The sequence below is a fragment of the Rosa rugosa genome, chromosome 5, assembly GCF_958449725.1.
Source record: "Rosa rugosa chromosome 5, drRosRugo1.1, whole genome shotgun sequence".
Lineage (NCBI taxonomy): Eukaryota > Viridiplantae > Streptophyta > Magnoliopsida > Rosales > Rosaceae > Rosa > Rosa rugosa.
Window position 1 is genome coordinate 2,259,487 of NC_084824.1, and position 19,253 is coordinate 2,278,739.

Genomic DNA, 19,253 nt, shown 5'->3' on the forward strand with positions numbered 1-19,253 from the left:
TTGCGGTGAAGGTAGAGGTTGAAATGGCGGCGGAGGCGGTGGCAGGTGTGGTGGAGGTGGGTCGGTGCTCGAGGATTTCAGGGTAGCCGTTTTGACAGAGCCATGAGTCGAAGAAAAGGTCAGAGATACAGATAATGCGTTCATTCCTCTCTGTTCCTTACGGTAAAGACCTAGCTCCAATGGGTTCATATAGATACAGATAATGCGTTCCGGGTTATTTGCTTCCCTTCTCCAATGTGGTCTTCTTTTAAGTTTTGGGGAGTCTTCTCTCTTCTGGTTCTTCCAAAATTCTCAGCTCTTGGCTACTGCTGGTGTGCGTCAAAGTGAGGTGCAGCTGCATCCTATTTTATTTAATGAAGTTAGTTGCTACTGTCGCAAGCATCATGGGCTCATGGCTTGTTGTGGATGCCATCTTTTCTTTTGGGTGTGCAGTGGAATTTCTTGGGTGCCCACATGATTTTCATTGCTATTCTTTTGGGTGCTCATGTTTATTCTTTGTTTGGAGTACCAAAGTGAGTCTTAGTTCTACTGTTCTATCATTGTATTCAGTTTTGGTTAATTTGTTTTCTACGTTTGTTTTCATACTTCTAATTTTGTTGGTCCTCCTATTTGGGGGGCAAATCAAAATGGTGCTACTTCTGTTTTGCAACAGAAGGCCCAAAAGGAAAGAAAACAGGAAAAATAGAAGTATATTGCTACCCAATAGACGTCTATTGGGGGGCAATATACGTCTATTGGGGAGCAATAGACATTTGAATTGATGTAATCTACTCGTTTTTTTGCTTAATCAAAGTTTTATTTATCTAATTTTACGAAGATTAGTTCCTATTCTGGCTATCTAAAGTTTTATTGGGGGGCAATAGACGTTTTGAATTGATGTAATCTCCTTGTTTTTTTTTCTGTAATCAAAGTTTTATTTGTCTAAATTTAGGAAGATTAGTTCTCATTCTGGCAATTGAAAGTCCTATTGGGAGGCAATAGGCTTCTATTGGGGGCCAATACATGACTGATAGTCATCTATTGGGGGGCAATAGACGTCTATTGGGAGGCAATAGAGATCTATTGCCCATCTATTAGGGGCAAAAAAACTTTCCGGTGAGATTTTCAGCAAATTCCGATGGGCGGCAGCCGGTGATCGGAATCCGCCTACCGGTGATCGGATTCCGGCGAAGTCTCCTATGGTTTCTCTCTCTTCTATTTTCTCTATCTCTCTAAGTAAATAAGGGGTGAGGGGTAAAATGGTATTAAAAAAAATTAAAAACAAAAAAAAAATCTTAATAGGGTATTAGGGAAGACTCCCTTAGAGTGTATTGGGTAAGAGGAAATTAAAAAAACTCAATGGGGTTAGTGGGAAAAAAATCCTTAGAAATGGGGTAAATGGACAAAAACCCAAAAAAGTAATTATTATTTGAAAGATCAATGTAATATATGAAAACACTTGAAAAGTTCTTAGGGTTTACGAACGTGACTACCAAGTCCAATTATGATTGATATTTTCATTTTTTCCTTTTCTTTTTCTACTGTCATAATAATTAGCACACATCAACATAACTTTCTACGAGCTACATAATCTTGAAAGCTTTGCCACTAGCTGCTGGAAAAATCATTTCATAAGATTTTCGTACAAGAATGTTAGAGTACGAGATTTATAAATTTGTTGACTTTTAGATAGTGTTTGGAGTAAGTATATAAAATGTAGACACACGAGGAAAATAACGATGGTGATATTTTACCAATCCGATGAATTATTCTAGAATATGTAGACTACATAGTTATGTGTTAAATATAGACTGCATGTAGTAGTTTTCTTTTTAACAATAATATGCTACGGATCTATCATGACTTTTCTTTCCTCCATTTTTTATTTACTTAAAAAAAAAAAAAACAATACCGGACCAGTAACAAAAAAAGAAAAAGAAAATAGACACCGGTCGCCGATGACCTGATTCCGGTGACAGGTGATCGGAGTCCGCACGACCGGTGACGGGATTCCGGCGGCCTACGATCGAAGTCCAGTGAAGTCTCTCTCTAAGTGACAAAGGGAAAGAGGGCAAAATTGTCCCATAAATAAATAAAAATTAATAAAAAATAACTATTGGGTATTAGGGCAAAAAATATGTAATTTGTTGGATAAGTGGGCAATCTTATAAGATGTTTGGATAAATAGGATTAGTGTAGTTCAAATTTGAGTAAATGAACATTTTTCCTATAATAAATCATTTAAAGCTTTTGGTACTCGATTGGATGTGATAAGTTGTATTACATTGGGCTTCTCTTCTTTTTTTTGAGAAGAAATAGAATACATTAATAACCAAAAAAATTACAAAGCATTGGAATAACCGGTTGTGGTATCAACACCACGACACATATTCCTACCAAGATCCATAGTTATGGGTCCGTCACTAATAGTAACATCTATGAACCGAAAAGGTCCAACCCCTAACCAATTTTTACGCCTATCACCCCATGTTACAAAGAAAGATAACCAATCCCGAGTGTCACGATACGACTTCGACACCAACATCCAGACGAACCACTCTACCCTCTTCCACACCGTGTCCCTAAACCGCCAGACCACGTGTAAGGGAAATCCACAATTCCGTTGATAATCAAACATCATCGAAATTGTAACATATTGTTCCCAGGAGTAACACCATGTAGATGGCTCCACAACACAACCAAAACCTCCAAACCCTAGCTCAATTGAGTAGGGACGTTTTATTTGACCTAAATCCATTGGGCTTCTCTTCTATCTAATCACTATCTCGTAAACCTAACTGAGAAGACTAATAAGAGATCACAGACATTTGATCTAGAGCTTATTTGGTAGACGAGTCTATCTCGAATTTGTTTGGCAATCCAAACTAGGATATTATATGACATTGACTCTGAGCACATATAGAAAACAAAAGCTAGCTAGCCACATGAATGATGAATCAATCTACTGCAAGTATATTGCAGCATTAGTTGGAATAAAACCAGGGGAAGGGCATGGAGTGCGAGAAAGATTAAAGAATTAATAGAGTCGGCCGGTCTCATAACCAGAATTCAACGACCTACACATCCCATTTTATCCACTAGATTAATTAAACAATGAGAGATTAGTTATAGCTGGCTCAACATGAGCGATTAGGTACATTAATTAATCATATAAACATGCAAAAAAATAGTAAAGTAGAATAAGAATACTGCCATATCACAACAATGTTAGGTCAAGAACCATCTAGTCATCAAACCATATGGTATTAATTGTTCTCTAGTTGTTTGCTTAATTTCTAGTATAAGGTCTAAAGTACCCACTAACATTTTGATTATGAAAATCATTCAATTGAATAAATATAAAATATTTCTCAGAGACACATGGGTCACTGATCTGTATAACAGTCTCAATTGTTACCTAATTTTTGACTGTTCCTCTATTTGTTTTTTCTGGAAAAAGGTGTTTTGATTTCTTCCCACTAATTTTTCTCTTTTTCATGGGAGGATATTTGATCTTTCGAATCTTCTCCAGACAGTAAAAAGATGTTTGTGTGGACGTAATGAAAGTTTCATGACACGTGGTGGACTTCTGGTTGGGATGGGCCCACCGGTTCTATTTGATGACGCAAAGTGCAAACCCCACTCATATTCTTTCTTTAAATAAGCCCTACCCGGTGACTCCCCAAAGTCCAGGCCCGTTTGTCTGTACTTTTTAAAAAAGCGCTTTTGCTAAAAGTACTGGGAAAAAGCATTTGGAGGGGAGCGCTTCTGGATAGGACTACTTTGGTTTTGAGGGGGGTTCTAGCTAATTCCGGAGATTCGTACTACAAACATTTACAATCTAAAAAACAGTTTTCAACTCTCTGACTTCGGAGTACTTTATTCGACAGTAGTAATAAATACTAAAGGAGTTTCCATACTCTGGTATTGAGAACCGATAGAGAAATAAAACAAAGAGAGACACAAGGAAAGAGAGAGACCAGCAAAGGATGTAACATGAAAAATGGCAAAAACCAGCCGATTCTGATGTAATCATTTATTACCTGTAATGATTATTTTTTTACAGCGTCTCACATAGTGAGGTTCTTCTAGCCAAAAATCAATAACCTAGGACAATCCTCTCCCAAGTAATTAACCTACAAATCACACCATGTAAGTCATTCCCACTTCAATGATGTTCATGTGAGGCACAGTGTAATTTGCAGCACCAGCTCGACAGTTCCTCCTCAAGAATCCGTACAAGTAGTTTATGACCAGCTTCTTCAAAAAAAATGAGTTCTTCTTTGCCCTCACATCCGCATGTGCAAGCAGATAAGTGAATCCTGAATCGGTTGCTTCTCGCAGAGCTGAGAGCTCGTACTCCAGACCAGGGTCTTCATCTGATGACATCATACTAGACGGCAATGCTGCACTGATACCAGTTTCTTCCGAGGCAGTAGAAGATCCTTGGAGTCTTGAATCACGCATCAATGGGATTTTCAATTCATCAATCCCATCGCCTTCTGGGAACCCCCCAACCGAAACGCTCTCACTGTCTGATTCATTCCAGTACTCCAATGCAAGATCTTGAGCCTCCCTCCTCAAAAACTTCTCCAGGCTTTCAACAAGAAGTTGCTCAAATGAATGGTGATCTTCCTTCCGAATATCTGTGTAACCATACCGAGCAATACAACGGAACATATGATAGTCTTTTGGGCAAAGTCTTCGGAACAGAAACCTCTCTTCCTGAGGAACCACAGGCACCGGGACATACTTGATGCAAACAACAACTAGAACAGAGTGGATAGCTGGTAAGTTGAGAAGGAATTGCCCAAGAATGGATGGGATGCCTTGGACAAGCTCACTATACATCATTCCGATTCCTGGCACTCTCACAGTCCCAAGGGTGGAGCCAAGCTCAGTCATGAAGTCCATGGATATCTTCTCCCTGACTTCACTTTGGTACTTCAACACACTCCCATAGTTCCAAATGTACATTACACAGAGGAAGAAAGAAGCAAAAACAAGTGGCAGCCAACCACCCTGATAAAACTTTGATAAAACCGCAGACAAGTAGATGAGCTCTACTGAACCAAATACAAGTGGGAAACACAAAGCCAGAAACAAGTTGGTCTGCCAAATGAGAAGCATAACGAGTGTCACCAAGCTAGTGGTAACTATCATCACACCAACCTCAGCTATGCCTGCATGAATTATATAACTACATTAGCACATTTCTATGTGGTGCTCACAAAATTTTGCAATCTCACAAAATATATAGGAAGGAGGAGGAGACTCAACCATATGCATTGGCAATCTCTGTGGTGCTCCGAAAGATGGCAACTACAACTATGCACATGACCATCAAAAACCAATTGATAACAGGGATGTAAATTTGGCCCATCATCCTCCTTGAGGTGTGAACTATCTTCAGCCTTGGGAAGCATCCAAGAGCCATAGATTGCTTGACACATGAAAATGTAGCAGATATCATTGCTTGGCTGGCAATCATCGCTGCAAGTGTGGCTATCACAATGACTGGCCAAAAAAGGCTATCTGTTTGTCCACAAGATTCAGGAACCGGAAGTGTCAAAATAATGCACCAAACGCCAAGAGATGTCCCTTATGAAAAAACTAGAGTAAAATTGAAATGAATAGGTAGCCATGATGTTGGAGTGTCACCTGGTACAGAATCATAGAATATTCTACGAGCAGAATCAGGGTATTTCATAAGATAGGCAGCTTGACCCATGTAAGCAAACAGGAGGCATGGGAACACCACAAAAGAGAAGGCAATCTGTGCAAGATGTATAGACTACATAAGGTTTTTGATAAAACAACAGGTAGAAGTAAAGGCTATTGATCGGCCAACCTGTATGGCTCGTACAGAGAAATGTCCTAAATCAGCAAACATAGCTTCAGCTCCTGCAATGGTATAACCAATGCAATGGTGTATTTGATTAAGTTCTTAAATCCACCAGACAAATTGAAATAGGAAAATAAAATGGCTATCACATTAAAAAGATTCAGTAATTATTCTTAGGCTCTACCAACAGAACTGGCACATTATATATATGTAAAAAGGATTTTAAATTTCCACAAAAATAAAATTCCTACTTCCCGGAACTGCCAAATTTGAAGTTTTGGATATTGTTTTTGGTATCCCATAACATTATTACAAGCAATCCAAGTAGAAAGAGCTAGTGAGGCCAGCAGAGGCACTTCAGTTTCAACAGTCATCTATCTATACATCTGTCAATTGGGGTTTAGGCCAATGAGTATAGTTCAAGCCAAACCAAATATTACTATCTGTTTGCTTAATCTAAAAATTCCAGAAGGCATCCCGACCAGCAAATTTGTTTAACACATATGCTGGTGCTTCTTATCATAGTTGTAACTGGGATAGCCATTCACCTATCGAGCTTGTGCTATATGGACAAAGTTTCAAATATACACTGTTTTCAGATTTCGCTCAAGCGTGTACTAAAGCAGGTCTAATCATACCAAGAAAGACGTAACAATAGGAAAATAGGAAATCATATTCTGGAGGGCTGTCCGGCTTGGTTCTGCACTTATGGTAGATATTGATGGGATCCCAAGGTCTAAGACTATGTTAGTTGATATTTGTACTTGGTTTTCTTGTTGTTTGTTTTGGGGTTTGCGCCCCTTTGATTACCAGAATAGAAAAAGATGGTGACAATTGGAAAATGTATCTGCCAATCTATTGGGTTTCTAAGATTAAGGTAATGTTCTCTTCCCAGATATCTGGCTAATTCTGTTTGCCTACATGGACCCTACTTTCTGACACTGACAGATGGTAACACAATGTCCTGCTTGGCCAGTGAATCATTACCCTCTAACATGAGAAGCAGATTGCAAAATTATCTCTTTTACTTGCATAGGATAATAGATATGTGTCATCTGGTAGGGATATTTAGAAAACTTTGCTATTCTCTCCTGGACTTCTTAAGGTTCAAAGGTGAGATATACCTGTTATGCATAGAACACAACCACCAAGAGCATACCACGCTTCTTTATCGTGCTTCTTGAAGAATAGATAAATATAAATAGGATTGAATGCCCTCAGGACAGTAATATCATGCTTCAGTAAATTGTAAAGTCCAATAGATCCCAGAGAGAGAAACCACAAAGCAAGGATAGGAGAAAACATGACACCCACTTTACTAGTCCCAAACCGCTGTATGCCGAACAATACCACGAGGATTAGGATTGAAACAACAACGACAGCATCTGTAATAAAAATGAATCAGATTACGGGCCATCTTGTCCCAAATGCAATAATTGGCTATGACATGTGGCACATACTACAAAGAAAAGACAAATTCAAGTAAAAATTTAGATTTTAGGTAATCTGGTAGGTAGATGTACAATTGTCTCTAACCGATCGACCCCCAGTGCCTCATACAAAGCGTGTTACACTTGGGAAGTGAATGGGTTTCCTAAAGAACTTTGATTTGATATCAATACAATTACCAAGTACGTGAAATAACTAAGATATGAAAACAAATCAAATTTGAACCCTTGCAGTGTCTGTTTCATCTCCAACTCATAAGTCATAAGTCGCTATGATTTTTCCAACTGTTCATATTTATTGTAGAGAAGATCATCAAATGAACTGCAAATAAAAAGGAAAAACAAATACCCACTTGTGCCAAATCCGGGAACTTCACCCTGCAGGCCACTGACAGCGGACATCACTGCAATAATCGGAAACAAGAACATCAGTGCAATCCTACACAGATAAAGCAAGATTTCATATTATGAAAAGATTGTATGCATTATTGCAGTTCCAGGCAGCTCAAAGGAAATCAATTCTACTTCCAAAGTAATAAGTGCCAACAATTAACTCGATCAAGTCAAGACAACCCTTCTTCCGACTATGAAGGGGATAACTAGTTGTTATTGCTTGTTATAGATATGCTAAAGAAGTAAAGAGTGGGGAGTACTTGAACTACAAATTCATGCAACAATTTTTTAGATGCTCAAAAGTGTCCATCAATGTACCTGATATTGCAGGGGTTAGAATACCATCTCCTATAATCATTGAAGTTCCCATCAAAACGAACAACAAGAGGAGAGTTTTTGAGGCTGATCTCTTTTCTAACGTCTCTTTTATACGCAAAGCCCTCTTCAATTCTGGAGTGGGTAATTTTAGTCTAAAGCTTGAGATATGTTCATCAGCTGGCTGTTGATTTGGCAACATATTAACCTTTGCATATCTGCATATCAGTGAGTACAAGGCAAATGTTCCTCCTGCAATTGGAAGCATATGTATGGCGATAAGTATACACATAATTAAACAAGGAGAATACAATTTTGATAAGAGAAATGCCTGCCTTCTCCATTGTCATTGGCTTTGAGAACTACAAAAACATATTTTGCTAAAGGTATAATGGCAATTGTGTACATCACTAGTGATAAAGCCCCCAAGACATCAACATCTGAATCAATTTTCACCCTGCTGAACACATCAGTAAAGACATATAAAGGGCTGGTGCCCATGTCACCATAGACGACACCGAGTGTTTGGAATGCTAAAGCAAGAGTGCCCCAGATAGAAGAATCCTGTTTATTAAATAAAGGTTAGTAAGACATGAATAGTAGCATTTAGGGGGTGGGGGGTGATTATGTATCATACACTTTAGCAGTGTAACTTTCTACATTATAGAGCTAAGACAGACTAATCTTGGCTGCAAAGATGAAGTTGGTGTCTGTCAGTAAACCAGGCTCACTCTTTTTAAATGATTCATGGCCTCATCATTCTATCTGGGAACTGTTGAACTAGTAAACTACTATACTTCAGAATCAACATATATGGGAATAGGTCTATGACATGCATGTATGATAAGAAGGATGCCACATAAATTTAATTGTTGGAACTATAAATGCAACTTGCTCTAAAATCCTGACCCTGCAAGCATCATTTATTTATAAAGTTCTTAGTTATGAAGGATATCTTAGTTCAAGTGTTCTTCGCTTCACTGCTAATGCTAAAACCTCTCACATATCCAGGAATCATAGATCCTCAAGCATGTTCATAACCTAGTCAGTAATGAAGTAAACACCTGCTAAGTTATCATTCCTCAATTCAATTAGGAAATGAGCACCAGAGTGTATATCACGCTGAAAGCAACACAATGCATGCTAACAACTCCTCTCACATGTAACACCCACCCAGTCATTGTGAACCTAAAGCAGATTTCCACGCTCAGAACAGAAGACATTACCAGAAATGGAATCATCAAAAACCCAATCAAAGACCTCATCCATAACCAAGCTCAGATGCCATTAATTTACTTTCACCACATGAACTGATTAAGAAAAAAAAATTAAGGCCCTCATCTTTTAAAGTTATTTCACTTGCAAATTGGCGATATCCCATCTTCAAAGGTCAAAAAATCAAAACAAACATATGGGTTCATTTCAAGACTACAAATTTCAGATTGTATTTAGCTTAAAAACACAGAGGTTCACATAAAAGCACCAATGTTTCACCAAATTTCAACAAACCAAAACCAAATTGCTCACCTTTGAATGGTGGCTATAAGCACCAGCAATCTCCATGGCTTCAACATCAAAGGAATCAACTCTCTTGGGCTTTTTCACAAGCCTCCTCCTCAGAGATCCATACCCTCCATCTCCGCCTCCATTACCAGAAGAAGGAACAATCTCAGTTTCCACTTGACTCCCATCAACCCACCTCGAATCACTCCCACTTCTCGACACCACTCTCTCACTCGCTTCTTCAATCTCATCTCTTTCCTCCATTTTCACACCAACCCTTCAAAACCCACAAACCAAAATACTGAAAAGGACCAAACTTTTTGGATTCAAGCTCCAATAATTGGTGATAGGATAACTGGGATTTTAACGTTTTGTGAATTATGAATGCCCAACTGCCTTATCTCTGGGACAACCATTGTGATTTCGAAGAGAAACAGTGTGAGAGCAACTCCAACAGCTTCTCTATAATTTTTGTATTATAGGGAAGCAAAAGTCAAAGCTTTAAGTAATTTTTCTTCTTCAACTCCAACAGATTCCCTAGTTTACAGCGATCTCTAAAATCTCCAAATTCTTCCTTAAAATTTTAGAGATTGCTATAAATTTAGGGAATTTTGTTTTCTCTCTCCTCACTTTCCCTAAAATGGAGAAAGTTATAGGGAATCTGTTGGAGCAAAAGAGGCTCATTTTTCCCTAAAATAGAGAAAAACTAAAATATGGGGAAGCTGTTGGAGTTGCTCTGACAACTGACAACAACACAACGTTTTTTTTTTATATATTATCTTCCTCGGCTAAGGATATACCTATGGTCCATAACGAATCTTAAATTACTTTGTTGTTCATTTTTAATGTGTGTGTTCTATTAATAGGATTCTGTTTGTGTTGGTTTAGATAAAATGGAAATATTTACATGGGTGTGAGTGCCGACTGCCGAGTCCTGAGGTCATATCCAGTTTGTGACACAGTTCATCAGTCAGTACGTCGTAATTTTACTGATGGGAACCGATGTTTCTGCTGAACCATAACATTCCCTCGGTTTCAGCGCATATAATAATACTCATTAACTGATATCATATGTGATCGAATATGAGTTTTTTTTTTTTTTTTTTTTACAATTGATCATTCTTTCATTTTCACATCTGGTAAAACAGGTACTTTTGTCTTTGCTGGATAAAGGGGCCTTAGCAAGACACAAAGGTTACGCCGGCTTTTCCTCTTGCTCTATGGTTAGAGTCTTTGGGGTTTTTCACAACGAATCTCCGCTAGTATGGTGGCGGCGTTGACTAATTAAATTTTGTGTTGTGGCGTTTGTTTCTCAAACCTCAAAACTCAAAAGAAATAGGACAAAAGGTAATGAGAACGTGAAAATCAAACTTTTATATAAGTTAATGTGTTTGAAATTGAGAGTTGAAGCCAACTAATTACATTAGTATTAACATGAAACACGTTGAAGCATCATGCTATTTAGGTACATTGGCTGTGCTTCTTGATACATGCCCACACACTTTGTACCTACATTAAAATTTATTAATTTTTTTCTTATCATCAATCCACGTTATGACGATCGTAACAAGAATACTGTAGTAATAAAAACTACCTACGAGAGATCTCCCAATTACAAAAGAAAACTTTGGCCTGTATTAAAAAGAAGGGAAATTCGTCCAAACAGTGTCTGAACTTTTCCAGACTATTAATTTTCATACCTATACTTTGACAAATGTCATAATGGTACCTGAAGTTTTGGCCCCGACCCAATTTCCATACCTGGCAACAGTAAAAACGTTAACTCTGTTAACTTTTAAAGGGTATTTTCGTCATTTTACTATTCATCCTCCTATCTTATCTGAAACCATCCTCTTCTTCTCCTCCACCAAAACCATCTCCATCTTCTTCTTTCTTTTCTCCCTTCTCCTTCCTTCTGGTTTGCAGGGAGGCGAGGTCGGGCGAGCGTGGATGCTGTCAGGCGGGGAGGCGTGCGCAGGGCCGCGGAGGCCTGGGGTGCAGCGCTGGACAAGGCTGAGGCCCTTGTGGGCTGGCGGGGACTGGGGATGAGTGGGCTGCTACGTCGTCGCCGATCTGGGTGCTACGACGGTGGGGAGCTGACGAATCCGATCTGGGTGCTACGACGGTGGAGAGCGCCGGCGAGCAGTGGCCTTCTCGGGTCGTGCGAGGCTAGGCGAGGTGGGCAGCCGACCGTGCGCGGCTAGGCGAGAGTTGGGCCATGCGTACTGGTGCAGCAGCGCCGTTGCAGGTGAGGAGGCGGGGTGTGCAAGGCGCGGGCTGCCGGACGCGAGTCTACTGCAGGCAGGGAGGGTGGCAGGCCAGTCTGGGGAAGCCGAGGTGACGGCAGGCTACCTTGACTTGTGTAGTTGCTCAATTTTGTATTTGTTTGGTAGAAATTGAAGAATTTATGGTGTTTTAGGTGGATTTGGCTTGGTGGGTGTGTTGGGATAGCTGAAAGTTGTTGATTTTGTGTAATTTTGCAAAAAGTTTGAAGCTTTATGATGCATAATGTATGTCTGGGAGGAATGTATATGAATGAGCTAATCGGTCTGAGTTGAAAGTAAGAGAAATTGGCTTTAGTGCATTGTTAATTTGTTATGGTGAGCTAATCAGTATATGGGAAATGTAAGGGAATGCTGAAAACTTTTTTGGATTTTGTGTGCAAAGACTGAAGCTTTGAGATGGTTTCTGTGGAGGAGAAGAAGAGGATGGTTTCAGATAAGATAGGAGGATGAATAGTAAAATGACGAAAATACCCTTTAAAAGTTAACAGAGTTAACGTTTTTACTGTTGCCAGGTATGAAAATTAGATCGGGGCCAAAACTTCAGGTACCATTATGACATTAATTTCCCTAAAAAGAACCCCAGATAATGGCAAAAGGTACCATTAGAGGGCCGAAATGAAAGAGGCCCAAGAGGACCACGCTCTATATATAACGCTCACAGAAAATACACAAAGGGGAAAGCAATAGAGCGGTTATTAGCTTCTCTGTGTGTGTGTCTAGGGTTTTATTAGAGCTCGATTCTCCAAGGTGAGCTCAATCCTCTTTTTTTATCTTCCCCTTGGCGACCTCAGCTTCGCGATCAGACCTGGTTTTGATTCTCGGTCAATTTTGATTTCTCAGGACGATGACTCGCGTTTACGTTGGGAATTTGGATCCTCGAGTGAGTGATAGGGATCTTGAAGATGAGTTTCGCATGTTCGGCGTTCTTCGCAGGTCGTTTTTTTTTCTTCCAACTGAATGAATTGGCTTGATAGTTTTGTTTTGGGTAGGGGTTGATATTGATGTTGATGGCAGTGTGTGGGTTGCTCGGAGGCCACCGGGATATGCCTTTGTTGAATTTGATGATCACAGGGATGCTCTTGATGCAATTCAGAGATTGGATGGTTTGTCCAACTCTCCTCCATATCATCTTTTCGATTAATTCCGATGCATCTTCTTTATTTGAGGTTAATGGAAGAGATATGCCCGCTATTATTATGCATTTTATTTTTTGCTTGGATCGTAATCTCCTATTTGTGTCTCTGCAGGAAAAAATGGTTGGCGTGTGGAACTGTCCCATAACTCCTCTAAGGGTGGTGGTGGTGGTGGTGGTGGAGGCCGTGGCGGGCGTGGTGGTGGAGGTGACGACTTGAAGTGTTATGAATGTGGTGAACCCGGTCACTTTGCTAGAGAGTGTCGTATGCGTGTGGGTTCACGAGGATTGGGTAGCGGAAGGCGCAGAAGTCCTTCCCCTCGACGTGGCCGCAGAAGTCCCAGTTACGATGGTTATGGGCGCAGGTGCGATGAATACTTTTGACTTGTTTTAGCTTGTGCTGTATACATTTTTTTTTCTTTATGGTTTTTGATTTTGATTACCAGCTTGATTGAAATTGTCTGGAGTATTGAGTTAGTTTGTTAATTAGCACTTTGAACTCTGTGCTTTACCGCATCCATCTTGCGTTTGGTTTTTCAGCTCACTAAGAAATGGGACTTGGTAGATTTAAATTTTGTTGATTGAACAAAAGTTTCTAGTGTCGGTTAGCCTTTGTATTGAAATTGTTACACTTAAAAGTTTAAGTTATTGCAGGACTTATAGTCCACGTAGGAGGAGATCTCCTCCTCTACGACGTCGCACCCCATCACCTCTGCCTCGACGTGGACGCAGCTACAGCAGGTCCCCCCCATACCGCCATGCTCGACGTGTTTCTCCTTATGCCAATGGGTAAGTAGTGGCTTTACAATGTATTGCTCTTTCTGTTTACAAAGAAAACAATGAAAATTGAAACTTGATTTTTGGATGGCAATAATGGCATGACATTGTTAAGACTTTAGTATGTGCTGCATTAGGATTTCCTTGTGAATTTTTACATGTAGCTAATCTCATGTGTTTGTTTGTCTTTGCCAGGGACTGAGCTGGAACTTGATTTGAGCAAATGCTGGATGGATGTTGAAAGGCTGATATCTTCCTGCTATAAAGTAGTTCTAATAGGATTGGTTGAACTGACAAGAACCATGTTAGTTATGTTGATGATGTTATGACAATGCCTTCTGTTCGAAGTGTTTTTGCCGCATAAAGGGGTGCCTTGGTCACCGTTTTGCGTCGGCGATCTTGCTTCGGCTTACTGAAACTCAGAGGTCGAATTTCTACTTTTATGTTTCTCTATTATATCTGTTTATATATGTCTTTATATGAACTTTGTGTGTGGTTAGGTTCCATTGTTTTGCATTAGATTCCTAAAAAGTTTACTTGTTTTTGTTTGGAGGTATGATTTTTGGCTAAAACAGCTTTGTTTCGCCGCTTACTGCATCTTAGTGCACACCATACCCTCTCTGTCTTCACCACAGTCTTCTACTTGTAGTTGCTCCTGCATATTGTTCAGTGAAATTGAAACGACCAGCAACTTTGGTACTCTGGTTGCGTACGGCTCTTTTTTATTGCTATGTTCTGCAATCAAGCCTCCTGAATATACTTTTTTGTTAGTTGGTCCAAGAAGATGAAGCTGTTTTATGCCTCCCTCATCTCTGCTTCTCTGCACATCATCTACTTGCGTTGTCTACATGTTTTTACTTGAGAAACTTGGCTGTATCTTACCATGTTAGTGTTATCATCATCAACAGTGCTTCTGTCATACCTTCATATATAGTTTCATCAGGTCGTCAACAATGTCCACTCTGCTGTTTGTTGCACTGTTGGTTCTCTTCTCCCAATTCGGGTTATCAGTAGTTGAAAGTGAGCATCCATTGTAGTAACTTTAGTGGGTACTTAGTATTGGTCAATTTACTCAATGAGTTGAGATGAACTGGGGATTCTTTTCGGCTCATGGAGTCCTTCTCTCTCCCGCCATCATACTCACTGAGTTGAGATCGTCAACAATGCCCTTGCTGCTGTTTGTTGCACTGTTGGTTCTCTTCTCCCAAGTTGGGTCGTCAATGGTTGAAAATGAGCATCCGTGGTAGTAACGTAGCGGGTACTTAGTATTGGTCAATTTACTCACTCAGTTGAGATGAATCGGGGTTCCTTCTCGCTCATGAAGTCTTTCTCACACCCACCATCTTAGTGTTGGTCAATCTACTCGCTGAGTTGAGATTAATTGGGGATCTTTTTCGCTCATGGAGCCTGCCTCACACCCACGTCCTTTGTTGTGGCCCTCAACTACACATGCATCCAGTTCTACTTGTAATACGTGACCGTCTATGTATATTTAGGATTTGAATCATTTTAACATGTGTATGATCTGCCAACTTTGTTAAAGTTGGCAAGCCCAACAAGAAGGTCCTTGATGGTTCATTGGCTGTCAGGGGAGAAAGCTGTTTGGGTTATATTCATGTTGATGCCTTAAGCAGCCTAATATTGGCAGATGTTTCATTCCCATCTTGATGCGTACTTGTACAAGCTGTTATTTTCTCTTGGGTTAAATTGTGTTTGCTTGGAGATTTGTAACATGTGGATCTGTCAATCTGGTGTTTAACAGGATCTTCCTCACTTTGTGACTTTAATTCTGTCTCAATCCAATGCATTCTATAGATCAATTGCAAATTTGCAATCTCCGAATTTGGTGTTTTATAATCCAAAGCTTATTGTTATGAACTAACTAATACCATGTTATAGTCATGTTATGATAATTGCATTGAATCTAGGCTTGTGTGGAGAACTATGTTGCTTGATGGACTGAATTCAACTCACCATTCTTCGGCTGAGAAGGCGAAATATATTCCGAGTGATATAATTCACATTATCCGACTGATATGGTTCACATTTTCTATTGTTCTTGTGCTACACGACGTGGTCTTAGTTTGAACTTGATCCCTTAAATAGTGGAAATTTAGATGCATCTTTTTTGTTTTAAAATGAACTTGGGGATCAAGTCGTGTAAAAGAAGTCAAATGCTGAAATTTGTTCCAAAGTTCCAAACCTTAAACTCAATCGTAAATGGTCGGCCAAATATAATAAGAAAATGAGAACCACGCTGGAACTGTACCATTTTCCATTACAACAATGCTGAAGTCACCAATATTAAGAGAGGAAGGAGTAGTCCTACACAGAGCTCAAGACTCTCAGACAAAATCGAAATGGAGAAGAACTCGAGAGAGGAGAAGACGTCTAGGTTTCTAGGCATCTTTGGTATCATCAGAGCAGCCATAGAAATCCCTTTCATCAATCCCAGTTTCATTGCCTTCACATTTATCACATCCCTTCCTCTATTTTGCATAATGATGTTACCAAAATTGCCATTCGAGCCTGCTAGAATCAGGGAGGCATTAGTTAAGCTAGAACAGCTTAATTCCCACTCCAACAAACTCATATCTGTTACCTCATGGCTTCTAAATGGCACCATTAGAGTTGGCACGGTTCAACTTTGCAAACTAATCACCTTCCTGGCCACGGTCACTGTTATTGATTCTGCTTCAACAATATATAAGGGCGGAGCTGGGAGGTCAGTGGGTCTCAGAGATCTTTTACGAAACAATTTCAGAAATAGGTGGGATAACTCTATGTTGGCATACTTAGTCATGTCCTGGTTCTCAAAGATGTCATTGGACGCTGTTCTCCTAAATGGTACTGCAGGTCCGTTGCGTTCATTAAGAAATGAGTGGGCGCCGCCTCTACATTTCTTCACTCAGGTTGGGGTCTCTTTCGTGCACCACGAGTACGGGGCGTGGTGGCAAGTGGCTCTTGTTGTTTCTGTTTTGGAGGAAGACAAGTTACTATTTGATGCCTTTTTGACCTCATCAAAGTTGAGAAAAGGAAACAGATTAACGGGGTTTATTTTGATGCTTCTCTATTTTGGTTGGTGTAGCTTGCCGAACCTCTTGAGGTCGGAGAGATGGAGTTTTACTAGTGGAGTTGCATATGCTTTAGTTGACACTTGACAGAGGCTTGTTCTGTTTAGGGCACGTTATGAATTGGGTTGCTTGCACGATTTATTACCATGATTGCAAGAATCGGCAGAGACGGGAGGAGGTTGTTGCCAAAGAAGATTGATGATCTCCACAGATGTTTACTTCTTGTACAAGGAATTTTTTTCCTGTTGCACTTTAGGTATATTTTCCTAGGGGAGGGCAGAAACCGAACCGGGGGAGCAAAACCGGCCGAACCGGGCCGGAAAAATGGTGGCGGTTACCGAACCGGAAAAAGCAGTGCAAAAATATTCAGATTTCGAACCGGACCGGATTGAACCGGGTCGGAACCGGGTTAATTATCAGAACCGACCGCAAAAAACCGAACCGGTATATTTATTATATTTATATATATTTTTATTAGTTTTCTTATGTGTCAATTTATGATTGGTGGACATTTGGTTGCATGTAGAACACCCGCACCCGATCACTCCTAAACCTAAGTAACCTAAACCTAAACCGAGTGCGATCTCATTCAGTCTCCACTCTCAGTCTCTCACACTCGGCCTCCCATCTCATTCTCTCTCTCTCTCTTGACTCCACACCGAGCCCGACTGCACACAGCCGCAACGACCGCCACAACGCTTCACTCCGAGCCCGACTGCACACCGCCGCAACGACCGCCCGCCGATGTTCACGCCGAGCTCGATCTTGCTGCAGACGCTGCTGGCTGCCCGCCGATGTTCACGCCGAGCCCGATCTTGCTGCAGAACACTGCTGGCAGCCCGTTGATCTTCACGTCGAGCCCGATCTAGCTGCAGAAAGTTGTTTGCTGCCCGCCGATCTTTACGCCGAGCCCGACCACGCCGATCTTCACATCGATCTGCAGTTTTGTCGCCTCTCTGACATGGACTCGGTAATTCACTTTTCTGTTTTCACTTCGATATTCATGGACTCTCTATTGTGATAGGTTTTCTGTAAAACTTGTGAGGATTCGGATTGAACTTGTGAGACTTCGGATTGAACTTGTAAAACTTGTTGGCTGCAGATTTGCATATCTGCCTTTTAGTTTTTATGAACTGTTTTTAAGTTTGAAACTCCTTTGTTAGTTAAATTTGGGTATGTAATAACTAATGGACTAGGTATCTGTTTCTGGACTTGTGGTTAACTGGTTGTTATGAACTTTGCTCTATGGTTTATGAGTTTGTCGGATTTTTCTGCCTTTTTTCCTTCTAGGACTTTATGAAACTGTGTATTGAACTGCATTTTTTCCTCTTTATGCTTGTTGTAATTGTATTGAGCATTTCATGGGCAGGTTGTGTTTATGCTTGTTTTGCATGGATTTGTAATTGGGCCGTGAATACTGAATAAATAAAAAAAAGCCCATTTAGAACCGAACCCGACCCGGGCCGAACTGAAAATTCGGGTCACCGAATATTCCGGCCCAGCCCATTTAGAAACAGTTGTCGGTCCAAATTTAGGCCCAACCGAGGACTCCGGGTCGAAGTCGGGTTCGGCCCAAAACCGAGCCGGGCCGACCCGAGCCCAGCCCTATATTTTCCTATTGAAATTTGGAGTAGTTAAAAGCCTGTAAACAGGCCTTCTCAAGGTGTGCGAAACCTTTGTTCTGCTAAAGGTATAATTTATACAGAACTCCGTATATTGCGATACAACTCTCTCTTATAACTATCACAACTTGTATCACCGTGATTAATATACAGGACTCCATATATTGATTGATTAATAAACTCTCTTTTAAAACTGTCACTGAGGTTTTTGGTGGTTTGATTGTGTGCATGTTTTAAAACTCGACCAATATGCACCAAGTTCTACTTGCAATAGACATATAGGCTTTGAATCATTTTAACGTGTGATCTGCTTAAGCTTGCATAATTTGATAAAAATTGGCTAGCCCAACAAAAAGGTCCTTGATGGTTCATTGGCGCACTTTCATGGGAGAAAGCTGTTTGGGTTATTCATGGTGATGCCTTAAATGGCCTATATATTATTGGCTGATGTTTCATTCCCATCTTGATGCCTCCGTTTACAAACTAGTGTTAGAATAAAAGTGGACCTATTATCATCTATTATTCAGTTTACAAATTGGATTGGAACTTTGGTCATTAATAGGAGATGTATGTCTAGTACAACACCTAGAAACCTATTGAGACAATTATATCAGCTCATAGGTTAGGAATCCATTAGTTCGATTGCAATTGTAATCCGAATTAGTGTTGCATTAGGCTTCTTGTTATTGGTGACTTGTTTTCTAAGAAACACTTTTATGGGAGGATTCTTAGGATCATTAACCAATATATATAGATGGTATTGGTCCCTGCTCTCTTTGTTACAAAGCATCAAGTCCTGCCCCATAGAAAGGAGCTTAAATCCAGAGCTGAGGAGAAGATCAATTTGTGTTCGTTGTCAAGTTCGTTTAGTGCTACTGCA

General features: G+C 40.2%; 2 protein-coding genes across 3 annotated transcripts; one reads left to right on the forward strand and one right to left on the reverse strand.

Moving 5' to 3' along the window:
- Window positions 1-3,971: 3,971 nt before the first annotated feature.
- LOC133710917 (putative potassium transporter 12) lies at window positions 3,972-9,918 on the reverse strand. The gene is made up of 9 exons (XM_062137058.1): window positions 9,508-9,918; window positions 8,316-8,544; window positions 7,984-8,232; window positions 7,626-7,676; window positions 6,949-7,209; window positions 5,831-5,883; window positions 5,641-5,755; window positions 5,260-5,514; window positions 3,972-5,162 (listed from the first exon to the last, which is right to left on the reverse strand). The coding sequence occupies exons 1-9, from the start codon at window positions 9,745-9,747 to the stop codon at window positions 4,123-4,125; spliced, it is 2,493 nt and encodes an 830-aa protein (XP_061993042.1). The 5' UTR covers window positions 9,748-9,918; the 3' UTR covers window positions 3,972-4,122.
- Window positions 9,919-12,378: 2,460 nt separating this feature from the next.
- LOC133710230 (serine/arginine-rich splicing factor RSZ22) lies at window positions 12,379-14,161 on the forward strand. 2 transcript variants are annotated; one of them, XM_062136246.1, is made up of 6 exons: window positions 12,379-12,515; window positions 12,609-12,701; window positions 12,783-12,871; window positions 13,016-13,265; window positions 13,555-13,689; window positions 13,873-14,161. In XM_062136246.1, exons 2-6 carry the CDS (start codon window positions 12,613-12,615, stop codon window positions 13,877-13,879), a joined length of 570 nt encoding a protein of 189 aa, XP_061992230.1. In that variant the 5' UTR covers window positions 12,379-12,515; window positions 12,609-12,612; the 3' UTR covers window positions 13,880-14,161. The 2 variants fall into 2 exon arrangements, with proteins under 2 accessions (XP_061992230.1, XP_061992231.1); XM_062136247.1 differs by lacking the exon at window positions 12,379-12,515 and having other exon boundaries at window positions 12,529-12,701.
- Window positions 14,162-19,253: the final 5,092 nt, after the last annotated feature.